This window comes from Bidens hawaiensis, unplaced genomic scaffold, assembly GCF_021521415.1.
Source record: "Bidens hawaiensis isolate Kalapana, Puna unplaced genomic scaffold, B.hawaiensis_p1.1 tig00018670_1, whole genome shotgun sequence".
Lineage (NCBI taxonomy): Eukaryota > Viridiplantae > Streptophyta > Magnoliopsida > Asterales > Asteraceae > Bidens > Bidens hawaiensis.
The window spans coordinates 27,931-40,559 of NW_027492831.1; the positions used below are offsets into that span (position 1 = coordinate 27,931).

Sequence of the window (12,629 nt, forward strand, 5' to 3'; positions counted from 1 at the left end):
GACATCCAAGTAGGTTACTATTAATATTTTCCGTTATAATTATTTTTTTTCATATGTATAGATCAATATTAGAAAAGACAGATGTAAAAAAATTGTAATACGAAGGGCTAAAAGCTAGTTCTTAGTGTGTGTGTGTGCGCGCGTGTGTGCGTGTGTGTATTAAAACATTATATAAATGTCAGGCTCGTTTGGGCTCACGAGCCGCACGAGTTTGATAAGTGAAGTTCATGCTCATTTATTAAACGGGCATACTTTTAGGCTCGGGCTTATTTAAGCTCAGCTCAATCAAGTTCTTTTTATAAACCGATCTCAAGTAGCTCACGAATGGCTCAGCTTGTTTGCATCCCTAGTAGCAGGAACGCAATGAATGGGAAGAAACCCTCACTAATATAAAATACCAAACCGTTAAGAAGGGTTCCCTCCAAATATTCCTCCTTCCCTGAATTATAAATACCCTATAGTTTAGTGAATTAGGGTTGGAGTAAAAATACTTGTACATGAGAGGTGTGACATGATCTTATATTCTCATAATTCTAATACAGTTTTCAGCGTCCATTTATTTGTAATCATCTTGACTAGTTTTATACATCTTCAGTTTCATTGCCTAGGTATTTCTATTACAAGAAACTAAAGATATCCCAAATTTTAAAAATAAGTCACGCTTAAATATTTAATATCTTTACATCATAATAGGTAAAACCAACTCCCACGTGTTGCAATTACGTGAGCTCAACTTTTTTTTTTTTCACTATTCTTATTTTACCTCGTTGTAATATATAAATTAACAACTTGTAAATTTAAAAAATAATTGATTTTAATTTGACATACAGGTTATTTTATTCAACTCGTGTAATATGCATGTTTCTTACCTAAATGTTATATAATTCTAAAAAGTATTAAAAATATGCTTAAATTGCTAGAAACAAGAAATTATTAAAATTCAAAATTGTTAAGTATAGTTAATATTTAATATTCTAAATCGGTTTTTATGATAGGTTATCTCGTAGTAGTAATCTCAACAGGTGATTTTCAAATAAGATCATAAGAACATGTATTCCTGTGAAGTTGATGAGTATTAAACAACAGGTACTTGACGAGTATAAGATCCAATGTGTGGCATATCAGCAGACAGTGACTCTTGACCAATGTAACCATGGAGGTGGCATATAATGTTTTTTTATATTTTTTACTTTAATCTTGATCATTGGTTTCAGATGAAAATAAAGAATCAGATCTAAGTTCAACATGTTGTCCATCAAAAATTATGGATCCGGTCATTTAACTTTCTTTATAACAATGATAGAAACAGGCCCAAGCTGTTTAAATTGGGCTCCTAATGAAAGAACACAATTTGTCAAGTTTTCGTCTATTTGATCCATTTACTTTAACCAAACTTTAAAAAGTATTCTCTTAAAAACAAAGACAATCCAATTCAAGATATTTTCTAATTCTAAATAAGTAAACCGAAAGTATTAACTCTATAGGCAAAAGGAAAACAAAATAAAATAGAAGCCCAAATTTCATAGAAGAGGAGTCAACAACTTTATGCAGGTTGGTGAAGTTGGTCAACTTGGGTCAGTGATTGTATTTTAGGTGAACCACTTTGTATGTGTTTTTCTCACCAAGTGTTACTCTTATGTTAACAAAAGCATACATCTTTATGTAATTAAGATCACGAGTTCGGTCAGTCATACGTTTGGGTTGCATAAACGAGTTACCACGTCAATGAACATTTAACGAGTCAAATGTAATATCGCGGGATCTTCCAGACACTTGTTCTAAACAATTATAAAACCAACTTACATAAACCAAAAAGATAAAAATAATGTGTTCAATTAGTACATGAGGTGTATCTAATTTTGACTATTTCCTCTTCCTTTTGACTTTTTAAACACACACAATCCGAAAGTGACATGTTCATGCTTTGTTATTGCTAACAACAATATAATATTTGTTAATGTTATCGTGCCTAATTCGTAATTTTGTACATATACCGATTCAACCCTCCATCCATAAGTTAACCAACATTTGAATTAGTCAAATTACTCAAATGCCCTTACCTTTGTTATGAACTTTTCCAATTTAACAAGTTTGTAAATGCCAGTAAAAAAAGGGTACTTTGACATTTTAAAGTAAAGACGAATTGTCCGATCTAGATGCCATTTCAGCTCGACTTATTTGCAACCTCCTCTCATTGTCTTACCCGAGAGTAAGAATGTGAAATCATCAAAGGGTATTTAAGACATTTGAATAAAAAAGCGTGAGAAAGAGATCAAACAACCAACAATAGACGAAGAGTTCAAACGCACAAGGGTATTTTAGTCATTTTAATTTTAAAAAAAAACGGGAAGACATCAACCAGCCAACCAATTCAAGTAAATAAAATTTAAAAAAAAGGCCAACAACTCTTTGAAACCTTCAGCAAAAACTCAAGTCGGCAAAATACTTTAAACCAAAACCAAAACACTAATTAACAAATCTTCTTCAACACCTTCCATCTTCCTCCTAAAACCTTAATCTCTACATTTTAATGGCTGCCAAGATCCAATGCCCACCGTCATTATTGTTATTACTATTCGTGTTTTCGTCTTTCATCATACCACCATCATCTTCCCAATCAGGCGCTCAAAACATTGAAGTCTTTTATCCATTCATTCCTCTACCACTACCACCGCCACCACGACCACCGCCGCCGTCGCCACCATCACCGCCACCACGACCGCCAACCGACACCACCCCGACACCACCTCCTAACCCCGTCACCACCAGCCCGCCATCAAACTCATCGAACAAAACCGTTGCGAAAGCAGTAGGTGTAACCGCAGCGAGTACTTTGGTTTTATCGGGGCTATTGTTTTTACTACTTGTGAAGTATAAACGATACCGAAAAGAAAATAAAAACCCGCGTGTGAATAATGGAAACAAAACTGGAAACACAAGTAATGCGGTTTTAATGTTGAATGATCGGTTTACACGAGTGGAAGGGATCAAAGGCGTGATTGTTGATGAAGAAGGATTAGATGTTCTTTATTGGAAGAATCTTGACGATGATGATGATTCTGGGGATAAAAATGCAATCTTTAATAAGAAAGAACACCCGGCAAGGGTTGACCATGGTGGAAGAAAGTCAAAGAAATTTGATGTTCCAATTCAAGAAGCTCCTTTACTTGATGAAGAATCTTCAGGTTCTCAAGTATATCAGCAAAGTTTGATGACAAGTCAGCGGTCGTCAAGAACACTTCCACCAACACCACCACCTCAGGCTGTGGCAGAAAATAAGAATATTGTGCCACTGCCACCACCACCGCCTCGGGTTGTGGGAGAACAGAAGAGTAATCTGCCGCCACCACCACCACCGCCACGGCCTCAGGTTGTGGGAGGACAGAAGACTAATCTGCCGCCACCACCACCACTGCCATTAGCACCTAAAACAAATGGTTTGGCTTCATCAACAGAACCACCACAACAGAAGGTCCAACTGAAGCCACTGCATTGGGATAAAGTCAACGCTAATGTGGGACATCCAACAGCATGGGACAAAATGGATAATGGTTCCTTCAGGTGATTTTTTGTAATTTATGTTTACCCAATCATGCATTTAGACCTCTAACATAGTTTTAAGTAGGGCTGGTTTTGGGATCAAACCCAACCAAAAACCCAAAATTCGGTTTTTGGGTATTTAAAAACCGTTTGGTTTTGGTTTTCACAGTTTCGGTTTTACATTGGGTTCAGTTTTGTTTCGCTTTTGCCATATAAACTCAATCATTTTGAACAAAAAAAGGACGAAAATAATGAATTTGGACCTGAAACTTTGAACTTAAGCTTTTACTTAATTAACGATTGATTATCAGATAGTTGTGTCTAAGATTTTTGAGCTACCCACTTATTATCTTTTTATAAATAACTTAACATTCAGATATAAATATTATAATACATAAACTCCATTACAAAAGTTGAATTCTTCGGTATTTAGTATTCATTTCGGTTACGTTTTGCCATTTGGGCTTAAAATTTTTTAGTCCAAAATAGTAAATTTGGGCTTAAAACTTTGAGCATAAATTTTTTTGAATGTTGCACGCTTGTGCCTAACTTTTTGGGGCTAAAGTGCTAAACCATTAATCTTTTTTTATAAATAACTTAAAACTCAAAAATGAATTTTATAATCCAATAACAAATTCAGATTTTTCGGATTTTACTATTCAGTTCAGTTTCTTCGGTTTACGGTACAACTTAAAAAAAAACATAACCAAATATTCAGTTTTTGGTTGTCTGATTATTTTGGTTTGGTCATTTCGGTAATAGGTCAATTTCCTTCAAAGCACGGAAAAAAAAACAAAAAAAAACCTAAATGTTTCCCTTTTGCGTGTGATTCAGGTTTGACGGTGATTTCATGGAAGCAATGTTCGGCACTGTAGCCGCCAACAAAAAATCACCACGACATGACAACTCATCATCTCCAACAATCAAACAGAAATCTGGTCCACCGCCCAAAATATTCATCCTTGACACGCGCAAATCCCAAAACATCGCGATAATCCTCCGATCACTAAACGTTTCCCGCCAAGAAATCATCGATTGCCTTCTAGAAGGCAAAGGTTTAGACCTAGAAACCCTAGAAAAACTCACCAAAATCCACCCAACAAAAGAAGAAGAAGAACAAATTCTCAACAATGATCAAGACACCACAAAGTTAGCAGATGCGGAATCTTTTCTCTACCACATTTTAAAGCCCGTACCCTCGGCTTTCACTCGATTCAATGCAATGTTTTTCAGATTAAGTTACACCTCAGAAGTAACTGAAATCAAGAACACGTTACAAACACTTGAAACCGCTTGCAAAGAGCTTAGAACACGTGGGCTTTTCGTGAAGCTTCTAGAAGCGGTTTTAAAAGCCGGGAACCGAATGAATGTCGGTACTTCAAGAGGAAATGCACAAGCTTTTAACATGAATTCGCTCTTGAAGTTGTCAGATGTCAAAAGCAGTGACGGGAAGACGACTTTGTTGCATTTTGTTGTGGAAGAAGTCGTTCGGTTGGAGGGTAAACGTTGCATGATTAATAATAACAATAATAACAATCAAAGCTTTAAATTCAAAGACTACATAAGGCTCGGATTGCCTACTGTAGGAGGCGTAAGTTCTGAGTTCACAAATGTTAAAAAAGCTGCAGCCTTCGACTATGACGCGGTTTTGAGGTCATGCTCAGGGTTAACCGATAGACTAGACGAAATCAAGAAAACCGTTAAAGAATGTGGTGGGGACGGTGAGGAACGGGGTTTCGTAAGGGAAATGGAGCGGTTTGTCGAACGGGCGGAACGGGAAATTCAAATATTGAGAGGAGATCAAGAACGGGTTATCGGGCTGGTGAAGAAAATAAACGAGTATTATCAAGCGGGGGCGTCGAAAGATAAGGGAAGAAAGTTGTTTCAGTTGTTTGTGATAGTGGAAGGGTTTCTTGAAATGGTTGATAAGGCTTGTAATGATATTGCTGTGAAGCTGCAGAAGAAGAGGTATGGTAATGGTGATGAGGCGGTGACGGCGGCGGTCCCGAACCGGCCTACGATGAAGTTTCCGGTTTTGCCACCGGATTTCATTAGTAGCAGTTCGAGTGATTCGGAGGATACAGACGACGACGATGATGGTTTGTAATTAATCAAGTGTTTGGATATTAAGTTCATTCTTTTGAATAATATTAATGTAAGTTTGGTTTTGATTGTACAAATTGTAATGCATACAGTACAGTACAGTACACACATGATAACAGTTTTGAATCCCTAATTATGGCACAGTCTATGAAATTGGACCAGTTAAAGCTAATTGAAATTTAAATAATATTAAGCCCTGATTGCGTAAGGTTAAAATTGAGGTAATTGATCGAACTATAGTAAAGAAAAAGAACAAAGCTTGTACCCGATGTTAGTCGATTGAAGTATGTGATAATTGACACAGCGTTTATGATGTTGAGATTATGAGAAATGAAGAATATAAACCCTAATTTGGTTAAAAGATGGAGCACAGTGAAGAGTGTCACTGTCGGGTCGGTCATTAGTCACGGGTCAAACACCAAAATCAAATTTGGGTTTGTATCAGTTTGGGCCGACCGCTGGTTTAAGGCCTGTATCGACCCAAAACATATAACAATAACAAAATGAAAAATCTTCTTAATCTTAAATATATATAAACAAAACCTATAAAAGTTCTTTTGTTACTTCTTACATTCTCTCAAACCATCAAATTGCTTGCTTTATTTGTAATAAAGGTTTCTCATACATTTAACCTGAATTAACGGGTATGGGTCTCACCAAACCCAAATACCCTTAAACGGGTTATAGCGTCTCATTAAATTAAAAATTAATCTTACCAAATATTTAATATGAAAATCTTATAAAATAGGGATATACTAAAAATTAATAGCTGTTTTTTTTTTAAAAGATATTCTTTATAATTAAGAGACAATTATATAGTAATAGAAAAATAAGAGGGTCATGGATCTCACCAAGCCCAAATTGCTTTTAAACCGGGTTATAGCGTCACATTTATTTGTTAAACTCTTTCATTATCAAACCCTAAGTATATTATTAACAATATTACAATAAATAAAATTAAAATCCAAAAAAATATATAAATATATAAACGAATAATGTATAACAATCCCCCGTAATACGGGGATAAAGGTAGTAAAATATATTACAAACGAACAAAACATACTCAGTATAATTTCATTTATAGCAAAGCTATTGGTAAGATAAGTCTCAGTCTAAATCTAAGGCTAACAAAAGTGCATGAAAAGCGAAAGGCCCCTTATGACAAAACTAAGCCAAAACCAGGAAGATTCAGTGTTAGGTCAAGGGAGCGTAGGTACTCCCTCAAATGCGCATTTTCTTCAATATAAACTTCTAATATGTAAAATTCAAATACGTCAAGTGCCCCATACATGTTTTTTTCAACTGTCCCAACCCAACTTTTCGAGCCTAACCTGATAAACACAAGTTTAATTTTATTTTTCATAAAATAACATTTAAGCCCAGATTACTTATTGTTTAATCACTTTGTTAATTAGTTATTAATATAGTGATAATTTTTTGAGCTTAATTGGACCTTTATGAAAATTAGACCAAATATGAGATATTCATAATATAAATTTCTTTTTATAGTTCTACATTATTTAACTTTGTCATTTTTTATTGGTATAGTAAGATGTTTGAGCTATGATAACTATGGGAGGGTTTTCGTCAATCGAATATATATTTTGATGAAATTTGCCACTTACATTTCTATATGTGGTTTACTTAATGTAAATTTTTTTACCCAATCCATTTTGGTTTGACCCGTTTTAGTTTGACCCATTTGACTTGACCCATTCTAGGTTGACCATTTTTGGCACCCACTAACTAAAAGTTTCTAGATCTGCCACTGGCCAAAACTATACCCTTTACAAATACTCTATAGCCCTATTATGACAACTCCATGAGCTTTTAGTCTTCGACCAGATCTTCTAAGAGTGCAAGTCAATCAACTCATGTCTAATATTCCCGTCCGATGTCATCTTAGATCAATCCCTACTTCTCTTCCCAGTCCCATATACACTTAAGGTTTCCATAGTTTTCACAGGAGTTATCACATGTCTACTCTTCACATGCTCAAGCCATCTTAGCCTCCCCTCATTTATCTTATGTGAGAAACATGTGACCCCTATTTTATCCCCAAAAACTTCATTTTTATATTCCTTACCTTATTTATGTCCACGCATCCACCTCACAACTTCATCTTTGCTACATTATGTGTTCTCGCTTGTGCCTTCTTGACAACTCAACAATCTATTTCGTGTTGTATAGCCGGTCGCACAACAACCCTATAAAATTCCCCCTTCAATTATTAGGGAATCTCCTATCATTGGGTTTGTAAATGAACCAAACATTCAGCGAACAATTCGTGAATCGCTCTGCGGAAAGTTGGATTATGTTTGTTCGTTTAATAAATTAACGAACATGACCAAGAAATTTCATTCGATTAGTTAACTAAAAGAATAGGAACAGAGCTCTCGTTCGTTCATTTATGTTCATGAAAGTTCGGTAATGTGTTCATTAAAGTTTTTTGTACATATATTTATTTTATCAAAAATTCTTTAATTCATTATCCTTGTGACATTCGTCAACTTCGGGTTCTATTTGTATTCGTTTGTGTATTCGTTTATCACGTAAACCGTCCCGATTTATATCCTGAATATTTCAAATATATAAAATATTGGATTTTATGTTACCAAATCATTCCCATTTGTTCAATTTGAAAAACCCCTTTTGCGGATTCGAAAACGCCTTTAAAACGCTCAAATTACATCGAAAACGAACTTCCGGGATGCAAAACGAACCACGCAAGACGAGCTGACCAACCCCACCACTGGAGGCGCCGCGCGGCGCGGCCACCAAGGGGCAGGGGGTCGCGTGTGGCGGCTTCACACCTGCAGATTCGTTTTTTTGTTGCCTTTGCTTGTTTGTTTAACCAATCTATTTTACATGTAAACATGAAAGAGAACCTTGTAAAGAAGCTTTGACCCTTACCCTATATATAAACACCCATCTCCTTCATTTTTACACTTGTTAAATCTCCAAATTCTCTCTAAATTCTCCATAGATTCAAGGTTGTTATTTATGTGTTCTTGAAGGTTTGACTTCCAAATGTCAAACCAAGTTTAATCTTTCATTCTATTTAGCTTATATAGTCTTATTAATACTTGTTTATGGTGGTACAACATATATATAATCCACACCCCTTGTTACCTTTGGTAGTTACTTCTCCGACTCCGATTGGTTAAGTTTCGGACCTCGCAAGGCAAGGCTTCATGGAGGACTTCGTGTTCTTGATATATATACACAAACATAACTTGTTGCACATATTAATCTTATTTAACTTATAATCTTTTTAGTTTGTTTGTCATATTTATGAAGTTCCATGGTGGGGGTTTGTAGAGACTAACCTCGGTTTAACCGTAAATAGTCTATACCGGAACCGAACTTGTTACTAGTTTTGTTAAATAATTATTTAAACATGCTTTATGTTAGATTTAAGTTTCTAAATTCACTTATACAAGTTCTTGGTTATTTGGGCATGTGGAGACCATCAAGGAACGTATTGTGAGATGGAAACCGAACCAATCCGATTTTTACTCGCTTAAGACACACAAGTGTGTTTTTAGCTATCAAGACTTGTATATTTCTTTAAAAATAGTTTACAAACTGATTTTAATTATTTTCTTAAGTACTTGGAAATGTTGGATCTAACTTGATCTCATAACATAGTTTGGACCGACAAAACCGAACACTCGCTTAACGTGAAACAATAGAACTACATACTTGGTTAAGTCTTAATAAGTTTTATTGAGTTACCTTATAACATTCATTATTTTGAAAATTTGACTTTGGATTTGACCAATTATCAAGACCCGAACCAACAACCCGAAACACTCGTTAAGACCCGTTTTAGTATCTTTATCCCAAAGGAACTTGCTTTTTTGCATTTCTCCCACCTTATTACTTAACATAGGTTAAGTAAATATTAAGGTTAGATATTTTAACTCGGTTTCGAGAATACTTACATTTTAAAGGGGTTATTATTATAAATTCTTAAATAGTTACATTTTAAACCTTGAACTTTAATTGTTTACTTTTCGCAACAATTGTTTTATTTAAAGATTTTCAAGACAACCTTTCTAAATCCAAGACTTTCTTTTATTTAGGCTTCATACGTTAAACTCATCGTTCCGGCAAATCTCCAAATTATCATATTTCAAGTTTATTACTTGAACGTGAGTACTTTCATACCCCGTTTTCCATCTTTTGTTTTGGGGTGACATTTCATACTTATTCAACTAAATTCTTTATACTTGAATCCTAAAACCACAAACGTTATTGTATATTTTACTTAAATAATTGCTCGATTTGGTGTTCTATGATTATATGTGATGTGCTAAAAGTAGTTATAATATTATTAACTAAAATTACACTAATCTAGACATTAAGTAATAATTCTAGACTCTTAACTTAACTAAAACTACTAACCGGCAAGTGAACCGGTCGACTCTAGTACAGCTAAGTAAGTCCAGATATCGAACCCACGAGACTCATTTAATTACGTAAACTAGCTAACTTAGACTTTACTATTGACACGACTATTTATTTATTATTATTGGGGGAATTTACTAAAAAGTAATATTAAACTAATATTAAAACTAATTAATAAAACTTATAACGACTTAAATCTAGATTTAATTCAGATAATGACGAACAACCACCTAGGCTAGAATTCCTAATGTATCAATTATCAAATGGTTGGAAAATGCTAAGTTATGGAACCGGGATCTTAAACTATTCACTTGATGGTAAACCGAACAGGACCCTTGATCATTCTCAAGAAGACACCTATGGAATCCTAATAAGCTATTAAAAATACTGGTTTAATTAGACTCCCTTACGGTCGCTAATTTATTTTATGACAAGTACCTCTATAAGAAATTCTACCTTACAGCGCGGAAATCAAAGGTAGTTTAAAGAATTCATTCGACTAGATAAACAAAGCTGATAAATCAAACCTAGACGGACTCCTTACGAAGAACTAAATCTAGCAATTTAAACAACCAAGACTTATCATATAATCTATCACCTTATAGCTATTTAGATTAGCAGCACACTTAAGTCTACTTGATTGATTAATATTGTTCCTATGGTATTATTGCAAATCAACCATAAACTAGTCAAAAACACACAGTAGATGACCTAACAGAATCCTATTATATGACAGACAATCATTAAGAAAACTATGAAACAATAAAACTCATTAAACAAACCTAAGCACACATATGCATCGAACGAATAAATATAAACCTCTTACTTAGTCATAAATCCATAAACGAAAACAAAATCCAAACCAAAATTCAAAATCAACAAAATTTTATCATATGCCTAGGCGGTCTAAGGGTTTAGCCAACAACCATACTCAAGAACAAAAGAAAATAAATTGGTTCAAATAATGAATCCATAAAGATAATAATAAATTCAAACCAATAATAATGATGAGTAGGTGTTGAACCCGGACGCTCTCTACTCGAACCCAGATGTTCTTCTCTCCTTGTGATCTTCGACAAAAGGGTCTGCCAATCAGCCGACCCCAGCTCTAAGATTCTAAAAAGAATAATACAATGCCACCTTCCTATGATTTCCGACATTCATATATATTAATTCCTCTCCAAGTTGCCGCCTATTCTATTATAGTGTAGTTGGGCTTTTATTTTGCAAAAGAAAGCATTATAGTTTATTTGTCGTTGGCCCATAAAACTTGTTTAATCGGCCCACTTTAAGACAAATGTGTAGGCATCAAACGAATCGGTAACTCACATGGCTTAGAGATTTCTCCAAATAAAATAAATTAATCTGATTTAGCAATTTAATTTGGTGAATTTGCATAGTTGACTTTTCTTCACGCCATCATCATTCCACTCTTTTTATTTCTTTAACTTTGCTACTGCTAGAAACAAACCAATATATATGCATATTAATATTTTAAGATTTAAATTTTAAATTCAAACGAAACAATTTGTTTGCCTGCCAACAAAATTGTTAATACTAAGTATATGATATTTTAAAACCAAATGTCCCATTATTATATTACAATATAAAATCTATTTGATCATTCATTTGGTTAAAAGTTTAAAATTAATATTCTTTATTAGCTCGATGTTTCTTCAAACCTTAAAAACCCAAATAGAAACCAACTAAGAATAATATTCAATAAAAAACAACTTAAACCCGAATAAAAGTGTAAGAAATATTTGCATAATATATGTCTAATTTAGTTTATATCAATATGCCTATGTGTTTATCGCTTTTGGTTGGTGGAACTATAAAATCCTAGACTATTTGGCATCCCCTTATAGCAAGGTGTCGTTAACGTAATACAATTAACGATAACTATAAAATCCTAGACTATTGGGCATCCCCTTATAGCTAGGTGTCGCTAACGTGATTCTATTAACGGATATCTATTTATCCAAGTTATTGCTTTTATTTATTGTTTCGTATACAAGTTTTGTGGCTTTTTATCACTATATACTTATATGCTCAAACTTATGAATTGCTTACCAACCTTTGTGTTGACAAACTTTATTTTATGAAATGTTAAAGTTTGACTTTTGTTGACTCGAGGACTTGACGAAAAATGTTACCAAGACTATTTTAAAAGGGTGTCATATTATGTGTATAGTTTTACTTAAATATTATTTATTTAATTTGATATATTATTTATTATTTATTTGACACACGATTATAATTTAGGATTTAATTATATTATTATTATTATTATTATTATTATTATTATGCAAACAGTTCCAACATTATTATATTATGAAAGTTGTTACTGTAATTTCTATAAGAAATTAGTAGGACATAAATTTAACCGTAAAACATTGCTTTAAGTGTAACAATAAATATTTAGGATGGAACTATAAGCATGTGTAATTCATAATATAGGTTTTTTTTATAAAAATGTTAGAAAATAGGTTTGCTATCAATTCTAAATGTAGTTGAAGAGGTAGATCCCCGCAAAGCTCAGTTGGACCCGCAACACACCTTAGAGGTACATC

At 33.9% G+C, this 12,629-nt stretch overlaps 1 protein-coding gene across 1 annotated transcript; it reads left to right on the forward strand.

Annotated features, from left to right (window-relative positions):
• The first annotated feature begins 2,530 nt into the window (after positions 1 to 2,530).
• On the forward strand, positions 2,531 to 5,922 carry LOC143556716 (formin-like protein 4). The gene is made up of 2 exons (XM_077045971.1): positions 2,531 to 3,561; positions 4,375 to 5,922. The coding sequence occupies exons 1-2, from the start codon at positions 2,531 to 2,533 to the stop codon at positions 5,645 to 5,647; spliced, it is 2,304 nt and encodes a 767-aa protein (XP_076902086.1). The 3' UTR covers positions 5,648 to 5,922.
• The last annotated feature ends 6,707 nt before the right edge of the window (positions 5,923 to 12,629 follow it).

Bases quoted from the DNA above. Each gene is read 5' to 3' on its own strand.
- LOC143556716 (XM_077045971.1), top strand. From the start codon at position 2,531: ATGGCTGCCAAGATCCAATGCCCACCGTCATTATTGTTATTACTATTC. The intron at 3,562-4,374 runs GTGATTTTTTGT...CGTGTGATTCAG, and splicing joins ATGGATAATGGTTCCTTCAG to GTTTGACGGTGATTTCATGG.